The following is a 19,711-nucleotide window of genomic DNA, read 5'->3' as shown; positions in this document are numbered from 1 at the left end:
TTAAAATGTGAGTTCAAAAGGGTCTGCTCGAAGAAAGAAAAGAGAATGAAAAGAATTGAGGACAGTCTAAGAGACCTCTGGGACAACATTAAACACACCAACATTCGAATTATAGGGGTCTCAGAAGAAGAGAAAAAGAAAGGGACTGAGAAAATATTTGAAGAGATTATAGTTGAAAACTTCCCTAACATGGGAAAGGAAATAGTTAATCAAGTCCAGGAAGCACAGACAGTCCTATACAGGATAAATCCAAGGAGAAACACGCCAAGACACATATTAATCAAACTATCAAAAATTTAAAAAAAGAAAAATATTAAAAGCAGCAAGGGAGAAACAACAAATAACACACAAGGGAATCCCCATAAGGTTAACAGCTGATCTTTCAGCAGAAACTCTGCAAGCCAGAAGGGAGTGGCAGGACATATTTAAAGTGATGAAAGAAAAAAACCTACAACCAAGATTACTCTACCCAGCAAGGATCTCTTTCAGATTTGATGAAGAAATTAAAACTTTTACAGACAAGCAAAAGCTAAGAGAATTCAGCACCACCAAACCAGCTTTACAACAAATGCTAAAGCAACTTCTCTAGGCAGGAAACACAAGAGAAGGAAGAGACCTACAATAATAAACCCAAAACAATTAAGAAAATGGTAATAGGAACATACATATCAATAATTACCTTAAATGTAAATGGATTAAATGCTCCAACCAAAAGGCATAGACTGGCTGACTGGATACAAAAACAAGACCCGTATATATGCTGTCTACAAGAGACCCACTTCAGACCCAGGGACACATACAGACTGAAAGTGAGGGGATAGAAAAAGATATTCCATGCAAATGGAAATCAAAAGAAAGCTGGAATAGCAATTCTCATATCAGACAAAATAGACTTTAAAATAAAGACTATTACAAGAGACAAAGAAGGACACTACATAATGATCAAGGGATCAATCCAAGAAGAAGATATAACAATTGAAAATATTTATGCACCCAACATAGGAGCACCTCAGTACATAAGGCAAATACTAACAGCCATAAAAGGGGAAATCGACAGTAACACAATCATAGTAGGGGACTTTAACACCCCACTTTCACCAATGGACAGATCATACAAAATGAAAACAAATAAGGAAACACAAGCTTTAAATGATACATTAAATAGGATGGACTTAATTGATATTTATAGAACATTCCATCCAAAAACAACAGAATACATATTCTTCTCAAGTGCTCATGGAACATTCTCCAGGATAGATCATATCTTGGGTCACAAATCAAGCCCTGGTAAATTTAAGAAAATTGAATACGTATCAAGTATCTTTTCTGACCACAACACTATGAGACTGGATACCAATTACAGGAAAAAATCTGTAAGAAATACAAACACATGGAGGCTAAACAACACACTACTTAGTAACCAAGAGATCACTGAAGAAATCAAAGAGGAAATCAAAAAATACCTAGAAACAAATGACAATGAAAACACAACGACCCACAACCTATGGGATGCAGCAAAAGCAGTTCTAAAAGGGAGGTTATAGCAATACAATCCTACCTTAAGAAACAAGAAACATCTCAAATAAACAACCTAACCTTACACCTAAAGCAATTAGAGAAAGAAGAACAAAAAAAACCCAAAGTTAGCAGAAGGAAAGAAATCATAAAGATCAGATCAGAAAAAAATGAAAAAGAAATGAAGGAAATGATAGCAAAGATCAATAAATCTAAAAGGTGGTTCTTTGAGAAGATAAACAAAATTGATAAACCATTAGCCAGGCTAATCAAGAAAAAAAGGGAGAAGACTCAAATCAATAGAATTCGAAATGAGAAAGGAGAAGTAAAAACTGACACTGCAGAAATACAAAGGATCATGAGAGATTACTACAAGCAACTCTATGCCAATAAAATGGACAGCCTCGAAGAAATGGACAAATTCTTAGAAATGCACAACCTTCTGAGACTGAACCAGGAAGAAATAGAAAATATGAACAGACCAATCACAAGCACTGTAATTGAAATTGTGATTAAAAATCTTCCAACAAACAAAAGCCCAGGACCAGATGGCTTCACAGGCGAAGCATTTAGAGAAGAGCTAACACCTATCCTTCTCAAACTCTTCCAAAATATAGCAGAGGGAGGAACACTCCCAAACGCATTCTACGAGGCCACCATCACCCTGATACCAAAACCAGGCAAAGATGTCAGAAAGAAAGAAAACTACAGGCCAATATCACTGATGAACATAGATGCAAAAATCCTCAACAAAATACTAGCAAACAGAATCCAACAGCACATTAAAAGGATCACACACCATGATCAAGTGGGGTTTATCCCAGGAATGCAAGGATTCTTCAATATACGCAAATCAATCAACGTGATACACCATATTAACATATTGAAGGAGAAAAACCATATGATCATCTCAATAGATGCACAGAAAGCTTTCGACAAAATTCAACACCCATTTATGATAAAAACCCTCCAGAAAGTAGGCATAGAGGGAATTCTCCTCAACATAATAAAGGCCATATATGGCAAACCCACAGCCAACATCGTCCTCAATGGTGAAAAACTGAAACCATTTCCACTAGATCAGGAACAAGACAAGGTTGCCCACTCTCACCACTATTGTTCAACATAGTTTTGGAAGTTTTATCCACAGCAATCAGAGAAGAAAAAGAAATAAAAGGAATCCAAATTGGAAAAGAAGAAGTAAAGCTGTCACTGTTTGCTGATGACAGGATACTATACATAGAGAATCCTAAACATGCTACCAGAAAACTACTAGAGCTAATCAATGAATTTGGTAAAGTAGCAGGATACAAAATTAATGCACAGAAATCTCTTGCATTCCTATACACTAATGATGAAACATCTGAAAGTGAAATTAAGAAAACACTCCCATTTACCATTGCAACAAAAAGAATAAAATATCTAGGAATAAACTTACCTAAGGAGACAAAAGACCTGTGTGCAGAAAATTATAAGACACTGATGAAATAAATTAAAGATGATACAAATAGATGGAGAGATATACCATGTTCCTGGATTGGAAGAATCAACATTGTGAAAATGACTCTATAACCCAAAGCAATCTACAGATTCAGTGCAATCCCTATCAAACTACCACTGGCATTTTTCACAGAACTAGAACAAAACATTTCACAATTTGTATGGAAACACAAAAGACCCCGAATAGCCAAAGCAATCTTGAGAAAGAAAAATGGAGCTGGAGGAATCAGGCTCCCTGACTTCAGACTATACTAAAAAGCTACAGTAATCAAGACAGTATGGTACTGGCACAGAAACAGAAATATAGATCAATGGAACAGGATAGAAAGACCAGAGATAAACCCACGCACATATGGTCACCTTATCTTTGATAAAGGAGGCAAGAATATACAGTGGAGAAAAGACAGCCTCTTCAATAAGTGGTGCTGGGAAAACTGGACAGCTACATGTAAAAGAATGAAATTACAACACTCCCTAACACCATACACAAAAATAAATTCAAAATGGATTAGAGACCTAAATATAAGACCGGACACTATAAAACTCTTAGAGGAAAACATAGGAAGAACACTCTTTGACATAAATCACAGCAAGATCTTTTTTGATCCACCTCCTAGAGTAATGGAAATAAAAACAAAAATAAACAAATGGGACCTAATGAAACTTCAAAGCTTTTGCACAGCAAAGGAAACCATAAACAAGACGAAAAGACAACCCTCAGAATGGGAGAAAATATTTGCAAATGAATCAACGGACAAAGGATTAATCTCCAAAATATATAAACAGCTCATTCAGCTCAATATTAAAGAAACAAACACCCCAATCCAAAAATGGGCAGAAGACCTAAATAGACATTTCTCCAAAGAAGACATACAGACGGCCACGAAGCACATGAAAAGATGCTCAACATCACTAATTATTAGAGAAATGCAAATCAAAACTACAATGAGGTATCACCTCACACTGGTCAGAATGGCCATCATCAGAAAATCTACAAACCACAAATGCTGGAGAGGATGTGGAGAAAAGGGAACCCTCTTGCACTGTTGGTGGGAATGTAAATTGATACAGCCACTATGGGGAACAGTATGGAGGTTCCTTAAAAAACTAAAAATAGAACTACCATACAACCCAGCAATCCCACTACTGGGCATATACCCTGAGAAAACCATAATTCAAAAAGAGTCATGTACCAAAATGTTCATTGCAGTTCTATTTACAATAGCCAGGACATGGAAGCAACCTAAGTGTCCATCGACAGATGAATGGATGAAGAAGATGTGGCACATATATACAATGGAATATTACTCAGCCATAAAAAGGAATGAAACTGAGTTATTTGTAGTGAGGTGGATGGACCTAGAGACTGTGATACAGAGTGAAGTAAGTCAGAAAGAGAAAAACAAATACCGTATGCTAACATATATATATGGAATCTAAAAAAAAAAAGAAAAAAGAAAAAAAATATGGTCAGAAGAACCTAGGGGCAAGATGGGAATAAACATGCAGACCTACTAGAGAATGGACTTGAGGATACAGGGAGGGGGAAGGGTAAGCTGGGACAAAGTGAGAGAGTGGCATGGACATATATACACTACCCAACGTAAAATAGATAGCTAGTGGGAAGCAGCCGCATAGCACAGGGAGATCAGCTCAGTGCTTTGTGACTACCTAGAGGGGTGGGATAGGGAGGGTGGGAGGGAGGGAGATGCAAGAGGGAAGAGATATGGGGACATATGTATATGTATAACTGATTCACTTTGTTATAAAGCAGAAACTAGCACACCATTGTAAAGCAATTATAGTCCAATGAAGATGTTAAAAAAAAAAACTATTCCAAAATCACCAAATAGAATACTGAATATTTTTAAATAATTTGTTCACTTTTCTATGTATAGAACTGTATTTACAACACAAAGATATGTGAAACTAATAAATATTTTACCACCATTAGAAAGTATATGCCCTAAGCTAGTAGTAAGTGACAAGAAATTTTCAAGAAGTCACTTCTTTAGTAAATGCTTGTATGTTATAATGACTTTTGTTGGAAGATTTGGCTGACTTTTTTTTCCATGAAACTCAGTTTCTAAAGATTCAGATAATAAGTACTCTGTAATGCAGAATGATTGTTTTATAAAAAATGATCAGTGTCACTTGGAAAATAGGCTTGGATATTTTAGCTTTGAGTTCCAGCTCTGTCCCTTACTGTTAATAATAACATTTGTATATAATAACTTGATATACAAAGTTATCACCTGATTAACTCTGGCAAAGTATATACCTCCAAACTGTTTCCACCTCCTGAATGAATGATTTCATATCAGTGTGACTGAAATTATACCAGCAGGGATATTGACCATGGAATTTAACATGGAATTAGTATATGGTAATGTGAATTTTGGTTCAGATGACCAAAGAAGTAGATGCCCTTTGAATTGAATGGACAGATGATAACTTAGAAAAAAGACAATGAGTAAAACAAGAATATCAGCAATTGTTATATCTAATTGATGAGTGCCAGACAAACATCAAACTGTGGTTATTTCTTGGAATAGGTGTGCAGATAGAGGCAGAATGAAGAGATAAAATTCCAAGTATATACACATGGGTTTTAGAGACTTGTTAATCCTGTTTCTTGGATCTGAGTGCACTAACAAAAAGGCACAATATTTTATTATCTATATTTTGGTCTCCTATGGTAGGTTATTCCTGTAGAAGGGATTGTGTCTGATGAATACTCCTCTGTAAGACAGGATTTCTCAAAAAGCCAAGATGTCTTCAGGACATTAATAGATTTTACCTAAAATACCCATGATCCTTTAAATATAAGAAACTGTGAATTAAACAAAGGCTACAGATTTTTAAAAAACAATAAAACAAAAAAACAAAACCAAAAAACACAAAAGGTCTGCTCTTCAGTGTTGATTCTCAAAAAAAAAAAAAAAAAAAACGGTACTATTGTGTAACTCACATTTTCCGCATCAGAATTTGTGGAAAAGGGAAAATGTTTTCAGACGCGTATTCCCAATTTTCAGGATTTATAGTGGAAAACCAAAGGCTTTCCATAAAGCTTATATTTTAAAATGGGCTAATGCAGAGTCACAACACACTTTAAACACACTCTAGTCTATTACCCATTTTTCATAAAGTCACAAAATTAAAAGAAATCTGCAGAAGCTTAAAAAAGAAAACTTATTAAGTTATGGTATCAGACAATATGGTCTTAGTCATAAAATATTGGTAAGCAAAGAAGGCAGCTTCTTGGTGAAGTTAAAGCATATTAAAGTCATCTTCATTACAAACGTGGCCTCAAATAACACTTCAGCTCTCTTTGGCAGTGAGGCAAAAGTTTTTCAAATAAGGAATGGAAATTTCTCTGAGCATAGAGCTAAGTTATATATCACAATATTATATAATGTTGCTGGATAGCAACACTGCCATTCTGTTAGGAGTAATGGAATGAGTGAGTACCAAACTGCTCGTGTAGTAGGGCAACTGGCTTGCAAAAACACATTTATCTGTGTATTCTTTTAATTCGTTCACAGTACAAATGGATGAATTCGAAGTTCAGGAGTATTCCTTACGACTGCCAAAGTATTTTAGGTCAAGCTGTAAATTTTCCCTGAAGTTCTCTGCCAAGATAATGCTGAGGACTGAGAAGAGAATCCTTCAAATGGTTCCAAGAGTAAACTTTAATCTGTTATGGAAAAAATAAGTAGAAGTATATTTCCCTATCTTGGCTTGATGCTTGCTTGGTTCCAAAGGCTTACCACCACATGGCAGGCATGCTGGTTGTATCTGGGGCCTGGAACCCCGGGGCAGGAGTTGGAATATTGGGACACCATCAGTATTTTGCAGAGGTTTCCCACTACCTCTAGGGAAGCATAAACCTTGCAGGTCTGTCTTCCTCGGTGGTGACCTCTGGAAGTATGAAGATAACAACTTACTCTCTGATGGGAAGGAGCCTAGGGCCCAGTGAAGCTCAAATCTTTGGAGCCGCATATGCTTCAGTCCATATCCTGACTCTTTGTGTTGCCTTGGGCACGTTACCTTAGTCTCTCTGTCTCCTACTTACGCATCTGTAAAATGTTGATAATAACCACCTCCGGGACTGTTGACTGTTGTGAAGGTTACAGACAATGACGATAAATGTACTCGACAGGTACCATGAAAGGCCACCTATGGGTCACAAACCATGGCTGCATAGGAAGCTATATTGTGTAACTCTTTCACTAGGTTTCACTTCACACTTCTCGCTGGGAACTATTCCTATAACAGAAATAGAATATGCTATGCTGTTAAAGTTTCCTTATACCCAAACATTCTCCTGTAGCCTATAAAAGGTTTGGTTTTGCTTCTTAATAAGTATGTTCCAGGATGCATCCTAATTACCACAGATTCAGCCCAATCTCCTACATCCTCTTCATTTACAGTTGAAATAAAATTTCACACATTTTGAAGTTGCCACAAGTGTTATTGAGCCACCCAATGGAGGGATCTTGGGTTATGTGGGTCCAAGAAATCTGTATGTTCTTGAGGTTTCTGAATTGTCAAAGTGGAAATTGGTTCTAGTGCAGAGCTAGAGCCCCCCCGTCTCCTGAATCTTCTTTCTTTACTGATCCCTTCCTCTCACTTCATAAACAAGCTCAAGTCTCCCTTTCCTTAAAAAAAAAAAAAAAAAAACAACCAACAAAACAAAAACTCTTTCATCTCATGTTTCTTTGGAGGTATGGTCAAACCTCTCTCTGAGAAAGAGAGAACATCCGAACTTACTGAGAACTCTGCTAACTGTCTACATTCTCCCTTCATTCTTCCACCAGGGCATTCGGGGTCTGTCCTCATCATTTCACTGACACTGCGCTCATTCGAGCACCTAACTGTCATTTCCAACAGACAAGTCATACTGTGCCCACCTCTCTGCTGCTGGGTCCTGTTGATCACCTCCTCCTTTAGAAACTCCTAAGTCCTTTGGCTTCTGTGGCCCTGCACTTTCCTAATTCTCCTCCTCCTCTATGTCTAGTTCTTTCTGTTTCATTTATTCCACCATCTCCTTCCTATGCCTAATCCTTAAACATGAATTTAAGGCTCCACCCTCAGCTTCCTGCTGTTACCACTTTATACATTCTCTTTGGGTGATCTTACCTCTTCTCAAGATTTCAACCACTGTCTTTATGCTAAGGATTCCCACAGCCATAGTCTTACCCAGACTGTACCTGACCTTCAGCTTCCTACATCAAAGTCCTGCTGGAAACCTCCACCTGGATGTTTCCCAGGTAACTCAGAACTGAACACAACTTCTTCTACCCTAACAAAATTTTCAGTTTGAAATTCTCTCAACTGTTGACACCCTCAAACAAACAGCTGTCCAAACTAGAAATCTGGGAATCACTTTCCCTCTGACTCGATACTCCTGCCCAATCAATAAGCAAGTCCTGTCAATTTAGTCCCCTTTCTGGTGTTTTATTTACTCTCTCCCTTTTACCCCTACTCCCCTTGTCCTATTTTAAGCCCTCATCATCTCTTAGCTAGACCACTGCACAGTTCCCGAACTAGCCTCCCCATTGCCAATCTTCCTCAGATCAATCCTCTTCTCAGCTACTGGACTGGAGAGCAAGCCATATCACTACTCATTGTCTACAGAATAATGAACAGGCAGGTCCAGAAGCACAGTAACAAATATCCAGTGGTAAAGTCACACAAATGCTTCCTCCAGTAGGATCTTGCCTACAATATGTATCTCTTTACCCTTGCCCAAATATAGCTCTCTAGACTTCCTTCTGATTCTGAGAGCTAATTAATACCCTTCCAATAAATTTCTTTTCTGCTTAATTTAAACAGCCTACTTATGCTGTTTGCAATGAAAATCCTGGGCTAGTATACAATTCCTTTTGCTCTCTACCATAATTACAGATTTGTGTTTCTTCCTGTTGGTCTATGGTGACCACAAAGGTCAGGGACCATGACTGTGTATGTATTTCATGCACTCTCTGTACTCCAACAACTAATATAGTGCCTGATGGACAGTGGGCACTCAAATGTGTGTTGATAGAATGAATATTATTTTTTTTTAAACAGCTTTATTGGAGTATAATTGCTTTACAATGGTGTGTTAGTTTCTGCTTTAATATTCTTTAGAAACTTTTTCTGTAAAACATATGATTCATTCATGATACTATGACATTATGGCACGATACCACTTGTTTTGGTTTATTATTTTATTCTAAACCTCAGAATCCCCCAAAACACAGATAAATGTCTCAAAAAGTAGAAAAAGCAAATATTCTGGCAGATAACACTGAATCATAAACCTAATCCTTTGGTTTCTCCATAAGTCACCACAGTATGCAAGAGCTGCTTCCAGGAGCAGACAAATAGCCCATCAGGGTGGGTACTATACTGACGTCTCGCACTTGAGTTCCTTAGAAACAACAGCTCTCAATAGCTAGTTCAAAGTCTGTTCATCTTTTGCAAAAAATACTTTTTAGACCAATCAGTGTCACTCTCAAGGCTGCATTATGATTGTTTGTGATGGCAGAGGATCAAGGGATTCAGGCAGCCCTGATGGGTAAATAATCCAAGGGCTATTTGTCCATGGGTATGTCGGGGATGAAACAAATCACACATTGGTGAGGCAAGCTGAAATACTGCCTCACTGTTATATCTGGAAATTACAACAGAAGCCTCCAAAGTCTTTGAAGTCTTATGGTAGGAAGGATTATTAAACACAACCTCTTTCGCTACAGGGGAAAATGTCAAGAGTTTTGTTTTGTTTTTTTCTTTTTAAATCAATCTCAATAAGGGCTTTAGAGATTGATTAAATCCAAAACGCTTGTTGGTACCACACACTGTCTGGCAGGTGTTGTGGGAAGTATGTGATCCCTGTTCTTAAAGTGTAACACTCTGATGAGGTGAAGAGGTGGGGACACCGGTAAGGAGACACTAAGAAGATTTACATGGTGGAACGTGAAGAGAGCCATGGGAAGGGAGAACAAAGAGAAAAGGGAGAGGTTCATTTACTTGGGAAAATCAGGGAATGTTTCAAAAAAGAGCCCTACATTAAAGCACGGATAGATTCAAATAGGCCTGGATGGGGCAGGGGAATGGAAAAGCAGGATAACACAGACGTAGAGAACAGCACAAATAGAGCAGGGAGGCAAGAAAGTAAAGAGGTGTTGAATGAACAGCACGCTGGGGATTAATGGGAGGGAAGAGTAAGAAATATAGCTGGGGGCAAATCACGAAGGACCTTGCGTGCCAAGCTAGGCAGTTTGCACTTTATCCTGCTGGCAATTGGTAATCATTAAAGGATCCTTAATAAGAGGATATTCCTTCTTTTTACATCTGGTCGGGGGGAGATGGGGGGAGTTGGCCATTCTTCTAATCACTGTCCTCAACCCTGACCGCATATTGGAATCACCTAGGGAGTTTGTTCATTTCTTAGTGTCTATTTGTTAACAACACCAAGTCTGGCCCCATGTCTGGCCAAGTAAATCAGAGTCTCTTGGGGTAGGGCTGGACACAACTATTTTTAAAGAAACTTTTAGGTGATTTTAATGTCCATTCAGGGTTGATAACAATTGGCCTAATGCACAGGTGTGAGAATTTCTCTATAAATTCCTATTTTTTGTCAGGAATGTTTTATTGATATTAGGTATGACATTATGCTTTCCTTAATTAGGTATGGCCTAATGGATATGATAGAAATTTCTGATATATTGTGAAAGTTCTTTGCTCTTAAATAACTTCTTCATTTATCACCAGCCATATGTTCTTCTGTGTTAAGTACTACCTTCTTCCTGTAGGTATTTCATATACATACCTACATATACATGAAATTAAACATATAATCAAACGCACCAAGAGCCTAGATCTGAATGCATGAATACACTTATATGACTGAATTGATTAAGACAAGCATAAGAGAAATTGAGGAAGAGTGGGTGGGATAACTGGTAGAAGTAAAAATCAGGATTGACCAGCCAAGACGCCCAACACATGTTCAACTACCTGCTGGGCTTATATATCAAGATGCCCATCACTTCTATTAACATAAATAGGTTTCACTCAAATTCTTAAAAATCAAACATTGTTTAACAAGAGACAGAAGTAGGACTATTGCTGGGGTGACCTACCAAAGAGGTTCTGCTATTTTAAGAACCAGGATTTTTTATGAATAGCATATCCCAAAATGCAAGTCATAAAACCTGGGGACTGTGTGCTAAGAGATTTGAAGATGACAGTGAAAGCAGAAAGTCCTATGACAAGAAATTACTTTTTCCTCCCAATATATTGTGACCACAGCTGACTTCTGCAATTATGGGAAGGAAAACATCCCAAAAATCCTGGGCGCCTTGTCAGGGATCAGACCAGGAGCTGGGTAGCAACTTCCCATTCAGCAACTCTAATTTGAGTAGGGAGGAACCCAGACTGGGTGTTGGCCTTGATAGGAAGGCCAGACAGAGCCTACATCCAGAGAAGTGAGTCACAGCAGAGAGGAGCAGGCAGAGATTACCATTCCAGGTAGGTTAAGTCCCAAGTGCAGGGGCCAGGTAAGAGAACCCAAGAACTCAGATTGATTGACAGGGAGGCCATGGGTTAGGGACCTGCCCAAGAGCTTAGGAGATGAGAGCTCAGAGGTCTCCTAGAAGGGACCAGCATGGAACTTGATTGATGCTAAGGCACCAGCTCCGTGGGACAGATAAGTAGGGAAGAACAGGCTGGGGCAGGGACCAAAGCATTCCTGACAAAAACTAAGAATTTATAGAGAAAAAGGTCTAAGTCATAGGGAGAGACTGTAAACCAAGTGTGAAACTTAGTCTTATTACTTTATGTCCACACTTCAGTCAGCCACACAAAACTTAGATGGTCCAGGAGGCTAACAGATGATTAAATTATTAAATAAATAAATAAAATAGAGCCAAACAATAAGAAAAGGAAAGCTCTTCCTCTGGTTGGAATAGAGAACAAATGGCAAAACTATAATGAAAAGAAAAATACATTGTCTTGAGCAATCCAGAAGCTGTGTTGGAAAGCTGTCTGAATTGAAGAAATAATGTTTGATAAAATACAAAACTAGCAATAATAAGAGTAACAATAATAATAGGCTACATGTATAAAGTGCTCACTATGTGTTAAATATATTAATGTATTTAGTCTTCATAACAATCTTAGGAGATAGGTGCTTTAATTATCTCCATTTTACAGCCAAGGAAACTGAGACACAGAGGGGTTAAATAATTTGCCCAAAGCCACACAGCATGTAAGGGTAGAGCCTGGATTCTAATCCAAGCTGTCCAACTCTAGAGTTCATATTAACCACTAGGCTTACATTGTTTCTCATGCTAAGGAACTACCTTTGAAGGGGCAGAATGAACTAGGGGCACACACGAAATGCATAAGGACTTTTTAATCATCCAATATTGAATTTATTCCTTCAGCAAATTCAGTCACCCAACAAATATTTGTTGAGCATCTACTATGTGCCAGGCACTCTTTTATATGCTAAAGATTGCAGGCAGGTGGGATCCCAACACATCTGAGTGAATAAATGCATGGTCTGGCATAAAATATAGTGTTTTGTGGGTTTGGTAGACCCAAAGCACTGCACCTTTGGAACCCATGTTCTTCCACATGTATGAAATATAATTAGATGTTTGATGAAGAGTTTCTAACACGTTGCAGAGTTTAATTAACACACCAAAGTGTCAAGGTCCAGGAGCTGGTGAAGACAGGGACATTGGGAGAGGCAGCAATGCTAGAAGAAAGAAAGGTGAAGAGTTGAGGAAATGAGGCCCTGCCCCAGGGCTGCCACTGACTTGGTCATTGACCCTGACTGGGAGCCTGTCTGGGCCCCAGTGCGCGCCTCCGTAAAATGAGGAGGTTGCACTGGATGAATTCCAAGGCCCAGCTCTTGGATCTAGGATCCCAGGCAGAGCCAGGGCAGAACCAAGGCCACGCTCAGGCACAGCTCACAAGAGCCAGGTTCAACCTGACATCAGTAGTAGCCAGGGTGGGCCGGGGAACACCACATGGCATTGCAGGAAGAACTCGGCCAATTCCTGGGGTCGACTGTTTCTCTGAGAGGCATCTGAGGAACACCCCAGACTGTGCTGCTCTCAGCCTCTCCACAACATGGGGGCTGTGTTTCTGCATAAAGGGCATCAAGAGACCAACGAGCAGAGGCGATGCAGGTTTAAGCAGATCCAGAGGGTGGGAATTGCCTGATGAACTCCTGATGTCAGGGTGGGATGCTGAGTCAGAAAGAGAGCTGTAACCCACAGAGAGGGAGGACTGGTCCTCCTCCTCTAGGAAGGGCCCCTGGGATGCTGGCCAGACTTCTGGCTCCAGCTGGGCCTCAAGAAATATCAGGCAGGATTTATCAGTATTAATAACTAGCACATGACTGAGTGAAGAAGTGAAACTCAGCTGACCAAGTAACTGAAAGTATCCTTGAGAAGGAAGGGGTTTGGGTGAAGAAAGGGGGTTGACAGGAAGAGGCACACGCATATACTTACATTGAGATATCGGCCTACTCTACCACCCGCCCCCCATTGGTTATGCCAAACTTCTAGCTGGCCAGCCTGCCTCAGATACCATCACTTGCTCCTGGGTACAAATACCATCCAAATTCTTCCTGTATTAGGCAATTCCTCAAACACTGATCCCCACTGTTGTAGAAAAAAAAAATACTCTCTCTACAAGTGCTTTGAATTTCCTTTTTTACCTCCTCTTAACCTGACATGTCCACATCTACCTTCCTCTCTGGGGTGGCTTAGTGTTCCAAACTTCTAATTAAGGAGCAGTACCTGGGTTTGGATTTTACCCCCTCCCTCCCTCAGTTCCTCCAATGACTTCCTCAAAGAGCCAGCTTAAAGATGCTAAACCAAGGGGTCCAAAAATTGGAATGAAACCAAAACCCAACCGATGACTAGTCTGAACCGTGACCATTCTGATGTGAGGCCAACTTTATAGTGTCCAAGAATCCTCAGCCGAAGGGCTTCTGCCCCCCCACAGCTGGCACTGGGGAAATGGAACCAACAATCTCGATTTCAGCTGAGGACGATTGTTCAAAGGGGTTCCAATATTCTCTGAACTGCGAATGAATAAAGATTTTTTAGATGATAAATGAATGAATAAGGAAGATTTTTATATGATAAAATAGATCTCTTCTTCCCAGGATTTAATTCAAACCTAAAATTTAAAAGCAAGTTCAAAGTTTGATTCTGACACAATCTCACTTGCCTTAACAAGTGAGAGAAAATTAAAATATTCTACCAAAAACATGGAGGTAAATCAAGAAAACAAGAAACTGGAAAGTAGACGAGGCTAGGTTGCCGTGCCCAGTCACCTGCTCTGGTGCCACCCTCTGTCCCTGGGGGTACCCTCCCTATGGTACGCAACCCAAGTCAATGCATCGCCTTGTCAAAACTCATCCATTTTTTTGCCCAGTGGAAATCAAGCATATTTCAAAATGGCCATGAGCTAGGGACATTGGAATTGTAATTGGAGAGGCTTAGAGACCTAATACTCTAAATAAACCAAAGGAGTGGACCTCAAATACAACTTTGGGCAGCTGGGAGATATTTTGAGACAATGACTCCCGATTTGAATCTCCTGTAATGAAATTCTAATTGGCAGATTTGTTTCTCTACTTAACTCTCTTCACTGGGCTTTAGCATTGATCTCTCCACTGTAAATTAACTTACTGACCAAGAACATCTAGAAAGTGCTATTTGCGTTCCAAATACTTGTGGGCAAAAGTCACTGAAACCTATCATTTTCTATGCCGCCATACAATACACGGAGGTGGATGGAACCAGTTTCAAAGGGTTTTTGCAGCCAGATGAAGTAAATTTGCAGAAAGGCTTGTGACCAGATTTCAGCCTGGGACACTTGTATTGTCTTTAATCTACCAACCTAGGAATGGCTTTATACCAGATATTCTTAGTGGTGACTTCTCAGCAGGCAGCAGCAGGGGCTGCCACACCCCTACCTCGCTGCGCCTCTGGAGTGGACTGTTACGTCCAAGTTCTGGCCTCCGAAAAACGTGATACGTAAGGATGGAAGCCTAACCCGCCTGCTCCCCCGGGAATGCTCAGAGCAGAATGAATGAACTTCCCCCAGCCTTGAGCCAGAAAGCTGTGGCTGTTAGAAGTTAGAAAGAAAGCAAAGAGGAAAGCAACAGTGTCTTCATTTTGCTATAAACCACAATCACCTTTCCCTATAAGCATCGTCCTGTTTTCCTGGAGGGGCACTGTTTAACTGCCACTGGTGCAGAGGTGCCAACTCAGCAGAGGGCACTTCCTGTGGGTCTGGGCGGCAGTTGAGTGCAGCGAGCTGTGGCCTGCCCACTGACCCAGGAGCAGGCTGCCAAGGGGCCACCATCCTGACGGAGGCCTGGCAATGGGGGCGCAGGACTGAGGCTCCTGGATTAAGGGGTGATGTTGATTTCCTTTTCTCAGGGCCAGGCTAGGGCGAGGCAAGAGGGGTGTCTAGGGCACAAGATTTAAGGAGGTTTTCATTCTCAGGGTCATGCAAGTGGCTCTTTCACCTTAGTCCTAGCCCTGCACAGGGCCACCAGCAGAGGTTGGGGTTCTCAAAGGTCAGTGGTTCTCAAAATGTGATCTCCAGACCAGCAGCATCACCGGGGAACTTGTTAGATATGCAAATTCTCAGCCCCATCCCAGACCCACAGACTCTGAAACTCAGAGGTGGGGCCCAGCAACCTGTGTCCTAACATACCCACCAGGTAATTTTGATGCAGCTAAAGCACTGTGTTAGAGAATAATGCTCTCCAAAGCCAGTCATGTGGTCCAGGTCAGGCCACCGCTCAAAATGCTTCACACACAACCAGAACAGGGAAAGGGGTAGGGTGGTGAGATGAAAGAGACTTCCCTAAGGCAATCAACAAGGTAGGAATCCTTCAAACGATACATCAGGAATTGATTTTTCCCAGCTACCCCTAAGTACTCTGTAGGAAAGACTTGGCAATTGTTGGCAATAAATAAAGCTTACTACTGAGTAGTTCCCTCCTGTTTTTTCCCTGATCTAGTCAGCTCAGAGCTGGCCACTGACTGATAGCTTGGGACATGGGCCAGCCATTTGAATATTCTAAGACTGAGAGTCCCTCCTCTGTAAAATGGGGCTAACATCACCTCCCTGCCAATGTCAGAGAAGCTAGTATATGCAAAGCCCCAAACAGAAGGCCAAGGCAGAAAAGCTGTGATGACAGTTCCTACATCCTAAGCAGGGGTTCTGAGCCTCCACCTTCTCCAGGGAGCTTAGATAATCTGGGGGCCTGAGGACAAATGAGATTCCTGGGAAGGAGGTTAGCTGATCTCTTTTACGCTGCAGTGTTTTTTGAAGGAGGCTATTTCTCAGTCCCAGTGGCCTGGGGCATCAAGCTTCTTAATGGGGTGGCACAAGTGAGAGATAAGGGAAAGAAGGGAAAGAAGTGCCTGCTCTTGGGCATTAGAGAACTACTTATTTTTTACTAAATAAATGAAGGGCAAGAAGCTATATCTGAAGACCCCACATTTAAACTTCGTCACTAGAACCCAAACGGTATGAGTGGTAAGACAATGACCAATGCCAGCCAGCTGAGAGACCTCAGGCACATGGCCATGGACTTGGTTTCCTCTTTCGCCAAGTACTGGATTATAAACACAACAATAACATGAGGATGATGTCATGCAACAAAACGCTGTCAAGCACCACATAAATGTGAGGTTTAGCACTGAGGTCCCATCACAGAATTAGGGCACCATTTCTGCAGGACGAGAAGAAAACTAACCTCACCCAACTTTCCCAGCTCACAACGGTGTCTACTGAGGACCAGAGAGGCTGTTGACCTGCAGAGGGCACGCAGCTGGTGGGAGACAATCATCAGCTGTGCCCCCTTTCTCCCTTCCATGGGGGGAGGGGGGCGGGCAAAATCGCAGAGCTTCTACCCACAGGCCAGGTAAACAAAGGGCTCCAACTCTTCATTGGCCATCCATGCAGCACAGCTGAGAGTTGGAAGGATGATCCATGACTCACACTTTTCCTCCTGAGAGTGCTTAACTCCAAGATGATAACATTACCCACGCGAAAGAGGCAACCAGCAAAAAAGGAAAGTTCACCTTGGGCCCCTGTGCACTGACCCCCTTACCTTCCTCGTTTAAAATCCACGGCAGGAACTCGAACACCGAGTCAAAGCCGCAGGTGCTCTCTTCGAACGCGCAGGATCCCGCGGGCAGGTCCAGGGCACCGACAAGCTGCAGGGCTGCTGGCACAAAGCGGGTTTCAGTTCAGGCTCGGTCTCGGGAGCGTTTACACCAACTCAGGGCACCCCGGGGAGCCACCTGGTGAAAGTGAGAAGGCGTGCGGGAGGGGACGGGAGAGGGAGGCAGTATTGCCGCCCCCGCCCAGGGCGCTTGCACTGCGCGACCCGTGCGCAGTCGCTGGGCTCGGGGAGGGAGGTCAGCGGCTGTGGAGATGGATCCGTAGGCGCCCTCGGACGGCCCAGCCCAGGACCGCGAGCCCGACTACCAGGGCTGCGGGATTGGGAGAGGGCCACGAGAGCGCCCCTCAGAGGTATCCCCCCCACCCCGGATCCAGGCCTTACCTTGCACTGCCAGCAGGACGCCCCTGAACAGCATGGTCGGGGAGGAAGACTGGACAGGGGTGCGAGCCGCGAGCCCGCTGGGACAGGCTGCTCCGGGTGGAAGGAGCGTGGGAAGCGGGGGCGCCTGGAATCGGGGGAGGGAGAAGTCAGAGGCAAAGGGTGCGCTTGGAGCTGCCCAACTTTGCAAAGCGGCCCCGGGAGCAGAGCGGAAAGCCGAAGGTGCCTGAACTGTGAGCGCCGCGCAGTGCGCTCGCGTCCTAAATGAAGCCGGCCGGCCGCACAGCTGGTCCTGGGCGAGGACGGGGCTGGGCAGGGAGGAGACAACTGCACACTTTTGAAAAGCCAGCCAGAACTGGCTGGGAGAGGAGAGGTCGGGATGCAGTGCCACGGCTCGGATTTTTAAAGCTTGGGACCAGACCCCTGGCAGATACTGGAGAGGGCAGGCCTCCCGGGAACCCCTCGGCTGAGCTGGGACTGGAGGCGCCCCGCCCCGCCCATCCTAGTGGGAACCAGCTTATTTCTGGGGACAGCCTCCCTCTATGTGGAATGCCAGCCCTGCGGGGCTCGCCCTAATCTTAACCTTTTCTCCCCAGAATGGAAGAGGGTGGAATTCTCTTAGGAAATCCTAGAGGAAATTTTGGGAAGTGTTGGGTGGAATAAGCTTTACATCTAGGAGTTTCAGCATTTATGGCCCCTTAACGCTAACCTTGGAATACCGCCCCCCCACCCCCGCACCCCCGCCTTTATTTAGCAGTGGAATGTTTGGTATGTCTGGTGCTCAGCATTCCCTCTGTCCGGTGAAATGGGGGCATTCCTCCTCTCCAAAGAGCCATGATAAATTAGTAGAAGGTTTCTAAATTGGGATGGGGGTAGTGATGTCAGGGAGGGGGTTATGGTGAAGTACCCATTGGCTACAAATTTGCTTTGAGCACTAAGTGGGTCTTTAAAAATAGTCTCCTCCAGTAAAGAAAGTGGTGACAGGGGTAGGGGTTCTTCTTAATGCTCTTTATTATACTGGGCAGGCAATTTTATGCCTAGGGCAATGATTCTCAAATTTTAGGGTACATCAGAAGCCCACCATCAGACTTTCTGATTCAGTAGTTCTGGTCTGTGGTCCAAGATTCTGCACATTCCTAACAACTTTCCAGGTGCTGATGCTGCTAGTCTGGGACCACATTTTGAGGACCACTGGCCTAACAAACTCTTGTTCAACCATCAAAGCCCTCCTCACATGCCTTCACTTGGTTTCCAGACTCCCTGTGTTTTCCTTGTCCTTCATTCTTCTCCTTGCTGTTTCTTTTTCTCTCTCTGACCCCTGGATACTAGGGTGCCTCCAAGTTCTATCCTTTCAGCTCCTGTTTCCCTTTCTCCTTACTTCCTCAGTGATTTCATCCAGTCTCATAGTTTGAAACACCAACTAAAACCTGATATCGCCCAAATATTTTTCTAGTCCAGACGGCCCACTGCCTCCAGACTCTTCTGTCTCACTGCCACCTCAGCATTTTCATTTGGATGCTTAAGAGCTATCTCATACTTAACAGGTCCCAGCATGAACACCTCATATTCCTTCCCAAACCTGTCTCTCCTCTGCATCTTCCTCATCTCAGTTAAAGGAACCTTTCCCTTCCAATTGCTCAGGACAAAATACTTAAGAGTTATCCTTGACTCTTTTCTTCGTCTCAGGACATTACCAAATTCTGTCAGTTCAGGATTCAAAACATAGCAGGTACTGACCACGCTCCATGCCCACATGACTGCCCTGATCCCAGTCGCCACTGCTGTTTGCCGGGGATGCTGCAGTAGTTTCCGAAAGGTGGTCTCCTTGCTGCTTCTGCCTTGCGCACCTCCATTCCATTCTTAACACAGTTGTCAGGGCATCCTTTTGACACAGAAATCGGACTATGTCACTCCTTGGTTCCAGACTCCTAACAACTCCATCAATCATTTAGCAGAATCCAGACTCTTCACAATGGCCTACCAGGTCCTACAAAACCTATCCCCACCCACTTATATCTCTGACCTAATCTGCCCTGCTTACTTCCCTCCAGCTACATGGACCTCCTGGCTGGTCCTCAGACACAGTCTAGCTGT

General features: G+C 42.5%; 1 protein-coding gene across 5 annotated transcripts in view; it reads right to left on the bottom strand.

Annotated features, from left to right (window-relative positions):
- MAMDC2 (MAM domain containing 2) overlaps positions 1-19,373 on the bottom strand; it is a 166,276-nt gene extending 146,903 nt beyond the window's left edge. The window contains exons 1-3 of one of the 5 annotated variants that reach the window (XM_057547942.1): positions 19,355-19,373; positions 17,621-17,744; positions 17,165-17,278 (exon numbers count right to left, since the gene is read on the bottom strand). In XM_057547942.1, the coding sequence (XP_057403925.1) occupies positions 17,165-17,278; positions 17,621-17,744; positions 19,355-19,372 (256 nt within the window). In that variant the 5' untranslated portion in view covers position 19,373. Of the gene's footprint in view, positions 1-17,164; positions 17,282-17,620; positions 18,079-18,200; positions 18,313-19,354 lie in introns of those variants that run through there. The other 4 variants (XM_057547941.1, XM_057547943.1, XM_007182248.2 and 1 more) reach the window with 4 other exon arrangements.
- Between the last annotated feature and the right edge of the window lie 338 nt (positions 19,374-19,711).

The sequence above is a fragment of the Balaenoptera acutorostrata genome, chromosome 6 (genome assembly GCF_949987535.1).
Source record: "Balaenoptera acutorostrata chromosome 6, mBalAcu1.1, whole genome shotgun sequence".
Lineage (NCBI taxonomy): Eukaryota > Metazoa > Chordata > Mammalia > Artiodactyla > Balaenopteridae > Balaenoptera > Balaenoptera acutorostrata.
This window is presented reverse-complemented; position numbering and strand designations above follow the sequence as displayed.